At 46.3% G+C, this 5,561-nt stretch overlaps 1 protein-coding gene across 1 annotated transcript; it reads left to right on the top strand.

Moving 5' to 3' along the window:
- The first annotated feature begins 800 nt into the window (after positions 1 to 800).
- On the top strand, positions 801 to 5,195 carry LOC123096339 (GDP-L-galactose phosphorylase 2). Its single transcript, XM_044518042.1, has 6 exons — positions 801 to 1,423; positions 2,233 to 2,336; positions 3,398 to 3,703; positions 3,785 to 3,970; positions 4,063 to 4,323; positions 4,581 to 5,195. The coding sequence occupies exons 1-6, from the start codon at positions 1,315 to 1,317 to the stop codon at positions 4,908 to 4,910; spliced, it is 1,296 nt and encodes a 431-aa protein (XP_044373977.1). The 5' UTR covers positions 801 to 1,314; the 3' UTR covers positions 4,911 to 5,195.
- The last annotated feature ends 366 nt before the right edge of the window (positions 5,196 to 5,561 follow it).

Genomic DNA, 5,561 nt, shown 5'->3' with positions numbered 1-5,561 from the left:
TATGATTCGTTGGTAGATGGCAACTGCAGTTGCACGTACGTGGCAACAGGCAAACACACATGACGACTATGAATAACCATACACGACAACTATGGTTGGACCATGCATGGCAACTACCTAACACACATGGCAACTATTGTTTGACCACATGTGGCAAGTAGTTAATCACACACGGCAACTATGCTTACACACGGCAACTACCATAAATTAGACATGACAACTATAGTTAATCAACACAGAGAGAGTTGTCATGCTTTTACAACTACATTTGTCATCCCGGATAACTAAAGTTGTCATCCCTGGGGTAACTCCCGCGGGTAACTAACGTAGTTGCGCCAGGACAGGTGAGCATATTTGCTTCGTGCCATACGCGCGGAGTGGGGGTGAGTAGTACTTGTTGGACGTGTGGCACGAAGTAGCTGCGCCCACACGTGTGGGCAGTTCTAATGTTCGTCCACACAAGCCGCATGTGGGCTGCCTTCTGATTATGCCACACATGGCGTGTGGGTGGATCCCTAATATGCCACACGTGTGGGTGTTATCTACGTTATTTATTATAGATCTTATGTATATATAAAAATAGAGAAAGTAGAAGAATAGACATATACGAATTGTGAGTACTACTACGCGTCGGTTTCCAACGCATACATCCGGGACGGACCCCATAGGTCCTAGTCAGCAAGCAGCGGAGCTTGTGTTCCGTGGGAGGGCGAGCGGTGGACGATCCAGGCAGCAAAACAGCCGCGCGATCGCGGGCGGCGAAAGCAGCGCCACACAGCCGCGGCGTCCACCGCACAAACCTTCCTCTTCCTCCCCCCCGCTGCTCTGCCCCAATCCCGCCCCCTCTATTTAAGGCCGCCCCCTCCCTCGCCTCCGCTGCCACGCCGACGCAGCCCGGCCACAAACCAGCCACCTCGCCGTCCACGCCGTCCGCCGTCGTCCCCGAAGGGACGCGGGCAGCCGGGCCGGAAAGTTTCACTTCCTTCCCTTGGAGCCCTCCGTAGCCTTCCGGGACGCTCGGCCCTTCCCCCCTCCCGCCCTCCGGGTTGTCTCTCCGGGCATCACGGCTGCTTCCGCGGACCCCGCGCGCGGCGCCCCCGCTGCGCAGGTGGAGCCGCACGGAGGACGCGGAGCACTCCCCTCGGCCGGGGGCAGCCCCTCCGACCTCCTCTTCCTCGCCGGCGGCGGTCGCCTCCTTCTCTGATTGCGCGGCGGCGCTGACTGCTAAGTGCTAACCCACGCTAAGTCGTCGTTAACAACAATCCGGTACACGGTAGATACAGCAGAGGAGGTTCTAAGAGCAGTAAGGAGGAGATGGAGATGAAGCTGACGATTAAGAGGGTTCCGACGGTGCTGTCCAACTACCAGGAAGAAGGAGGCGGGGGCTGCGGCAGGAACTGCCTCGGGGATTGCTGCTTGCCTGGTGCGTATTATGCCCTGTCATGCCCAATTTTCATCTAGTTTTCATATTGGGAGGTGCAGCTCAGCTCATTTTATCCTCGAATTCGTCTATTTTTTAGGTTTATTTTGTTTCCTTTGGGGCAAAAGTTTTCTATTTCCTTCGATTATACCCTAGAATACTACTCCCTCCATAAATATAAGAGTGTTTAGATATATAAGAGTGTTTAGATTACTATCTAAACACTCTTATATTAGTTTACAGAGGGAGTACTGATTACACTGAATTAGAATATGGGCTTCTTCTTGGATGCAGAGTTTCTGCTCCCAGGCTCATCTGCACCCCCTCTTAGAAAAAAAATCAAAACAAATGCTAAAAAAATACAAAATCCATTTTTTTGGGTGGTAGATAATTTGATGCGTCAGGTCCGCACCAAATTTCAATTCATTTGGACATCTGAGCAGCTCTCGGCAATAAAGACATTGTCCAAATGAATTGAAATTTAGAGCGGACCTCACGTATCAAATTTTCTACCAACCAAAAGGAATTTGGATTTTTTTTTTAATTTTTCTAGTATTTATTTTGATTTGTTTTCTGAGCGGGAGCAGATGAGCGATGAGCTTGGGCACCGAGTTGGATTTCCGCTTCTTCTGCTATATCTAGCTATGTTTAGTTTAGTAGTATGAATTTCTCGTTGTCCCATTAATCTAATCAAAGTTTTTTTTAATTAGACAACTGAAACAAAGTTCTGAAACTTTTATTCTGTTGTCACAGAGTTGCAGATTTAAGCATCCTTTACTAATTAGCCATTCTTTTTCCATAAACACTTGTAGCTTCCAAGCTTCCCCTCTATGCTTTCAAGGCCGACCCAAAGAAGCCTGCTCAGGATGATGAGCTCCCTACCGAGTTCTTCCTCAATTCTCTCCTCCTCGCACAGGTAAGAAAATACTAGCAATCAAGTGAACCTGGCTCCTAGCTCATTTTGTTAGGAGAGTGGATGCACAACCCACCACCTAGGTTCAAGTACTCACAGACATGAATTTAAGTTCCTGTCTATACTGTAGGGCTCTCTCCCCTGCAGTTTTCTTAAAAAAAATTGAAAATACTAGAAAAGTTTGCATACTTAATTCGTTAGAAAGGAAGGTCATGTTGTAAGAATTCGTACACTTAGCTGTTCTGCTGGTAAAACCAGTACTGGATAGTGTTTTGGTGCATTTTGTTTCCTGAGAAGATCACATGAGTTTGTTATTGCTTACTGGCTTAGAGCTGTTACGCTTGGACCAAAATACGATAAATATACTGTTCTGTATTCTTCTACAAGATTTTGTAAACATGCTAAGATATCCTTGGGTAGTTAAAATGCTTAATATGGCAGAGGAGGTTAAATAGCTCAATTTGGTGCATTTCAATGTGCTATACAGACAGAATAAAAGCATGTAATGTTTGCTTTTTATTACAAATAGATCTAGATTTCAGAACTTTATGGGATGTTTCCTTTGAGGAATAAGAATGAGACCTCATCCCTCGTAACTCTTAAGCATAAGGTATCAGCCACCAGAAACGTGAGATCCGACAATAATACCAATCCTAGGGTGAGGTGATTCCTCAAACTCAATCTGTATGTCAACTTGAGGTTGCGGGAAAATAGATGAGAAACATCATAATTTAGTGGCAAATGCTTGGCGTTTTCTCAATGATATTGCGTTGGCTTTACCTTTGATAAAGCTGTAATCCAGTATGGATGTTTCTAATTGTTTCTTCTTTGCGATAGGAGTTGATTATTGCAAAAAGTAAGCTTTGTAGGGCTGAGTTTGGAATATAATACTTTTGTTTACTCTGTTCCTCGAAAGATAACATTGACATGGACACAGTTCTAGAAAATTTGTCTTCAAATGGACCATCAGAACATCTCATAGCGATTATCTTGTTATTTTAGGTTGGCCGTTACTTCTTTATTTTATTGAACTCTTATATTTCGACTTTGCTCTCTCTTATTAGTGGGAGGACAGGGTGGCCCGAGGCCTATTCAGATATGATGTAACAGCCTGCGAGACCAAGGTGATTCCTGGCGAGCTTGGGTTTGTTGCACAGCTTAACGAAGGCCGACACCTCAAGAAGCGCCCGACCGAGTTCCGTGTTGACCGTGTGCTCCAGCCATTCGATTCTGCCAAGTTCAACTTCACCAAGGTTGGCCAGGAGGAGGTTCTCTTTCGCTTTGAGAACGGTGGTGGCGACAACAGCTATTTCCTTGAAAATGCCCCAAGCACTGAGGGTGACCATGCTCCCAGCGTTGTTGCAATCAATGTACACATCTTTCAGCCAAAACTTACCTTTATTCCAGAATATAAATCTTGATGTTAACACTGGTACTTCTAACGATTGCAGGTGAGCCCTATTGAGTACGGTCATGTGCTTCTCATTCCGCGTGTCCTTGACCGCCTGCCTCAGCAAATTGATCCTGAAAGCTTCCTGCTTGCACTACACATGGCAGCTGAGGCTGCAAGCCCATACTTCAGGCTTGGTTACAACAGCTTGGGTGCCTTTGCCACCATCAATCATCTCCATTTCCAGGTACCTAAATCATTACACAAAGGCCTAGCTTCTGTGCTGTAAACATAGTTGATAATTGTGGTGATCACACTAAAACTTTGTTTTTTGTACAGGCATACTACCTGTCAGTACCTTTTCCTGTTGAGAAGGCGCCTACCAAGAAGATCCCCCTTGCCAAGTGTGCGCTGAATAGTGGAGTGAAGGTGTCAAAACTGACAAATTTCCCTGTGAGAGGTTTGGTGTTTGAGAGAGGGAACACACTGAAGGATTTGGCTGATGTGGTTACCAACGCTTGCATTTGGCTCCAGGAGAACAATGTTCCTTTCAACGTCCTCATCTCTGATTCCGGTAGAAGGATCTTCGTTTTTCCTCAGGTAATTTCCGCAGTAGAGTCAAAAGCTTCTTTCTGCAAATATGATAACATTACTAATCCATCAAGAAATATATTCTCAAGGTAGATTTTCTGCAAACATGAAATAATTTCTGTAGCTTAAAGTTTTGTGAAACACCATATATTTAGTCTTCATTGTTAAATTAGACCACTGCCACATGAATTGCATAATGATGTTGGCTGCTGCCCCCATTTGTACCTCCCTGATGTTTTCTAATCTTTCCTGTTACAAATGCGCAGTGCTATGCCGAGAAGCAGGCTCTCGGTGAAGTGAGCCAGGATCTGCTAGACACGCAGGTGAACCCCGCAGTATGGGAGATCAGTGGCCACATTGTTCTGAAACGGAGGACGGACTTCAAGGAGGCTTCAGAAGCATCGGCCTGGAGGCTTCTCGCTGAGGTGTCTCTGTCGGAGGAGCGATTTGAGGAGGTGAAGGCATGTATCTTCGAGGCCACCGGCCTCACTGAATCTGACGAGGAAGAGGAATCCAGTGAGTCTCCTTATGCGTCGTCATCCTCCGTCCCACGAGCCTCTTCACACATGTCGGAAGGTTGCCTTGTCCTTCAGTGAGAGAGCAAAGGAAATCGTTCAAATCGATTCAGGTCGCTTGGTTCGCATTATCTGTGGCTGCTTGGTGTTAGCAGGGATCCCAGTGATTGTACCGTGTCCGCTCTTGCTTGCTACTTCTGCCTCTGATCTTTAGCTACCGTTGTTGGCGACTAGTGCTGGTGTTCATACTGTGCAGTTTATTATTAAGCACAGGTATGCGTGTTGGCTTGTTTATAACTGAAATGCATTGGTGTGTTCATCGCCCGACCGTGTTTCTCATTCTAAACTGCTACCTTTGCCTTTTCATTTGTATTTTTCTTTTGTCAAGCTTGTCATTTGCACATGGCCACCGCACATGTCCTAGGCACAGGCGAAGTCGATGCACACAGTCTCAATCCCAGGCACAGTCGCACAAATGGCCTGTTGGTTGCCTGCATTTACCTCAGCTAGTCCGTGTGGATGCAGTTTGGATTGTTTGACCTGCATCCAAATCCTGGCCCGCATAAAACTTAAAGCATCGTTGGGCTTGACTCTGGAGGAACGCTTGAATCTGCTATTTTCAGCTAGTCAAGGCCAAGGCTGAGCGATGCAAGGTACCACATGTTGCTGCAGACGGTTGCACGTGTGCAAGCAGGAGCTGTCACGCTGTTTTCTCAAAGTGACGCCATAAAT

This window comes from Triticum aestivum, chromosome 4D (genome assembly GCF_018294505.1).
Source record: "Triticum aestivum cultivar Chinese Spring chromosome 4D, IWGSC CS RefSeq v2.1, whole genome shotgun sequence".
Lineage (NCBI taxonomy): Eukaryota > Viridiplantae > Streptophyta > Magnoliopsida > Poales > Poaceae > Triticum > Triticum aestivum.
This window is presented reverse-complemented; position numbering and strand designations above follow the sequence as displayed.

Coding starts and splice junctions, on each gene's coding strand:
- LOC123096339 (XM_044518042.1), top strand. CDS start 1,315: ATGGAGATGAAGCTGACGATTAAGAGGGTTCCGACGGTGCTGTCCAAC. Junction 3,704..3,784: donor CCAGCGTTGTTGCAATCAAT/GTACACATCTTT, acceptor TAACGATTGCAG/GTGAGCCCTATTGAGTACGG. Junction 4,324..4,580: donor GGATCTTCGTTTTTCCTCAG/GTAATTTCCGCA, acceptor ACAAATGCGCAG/TGCTATGCCGAGAAGCAGGC.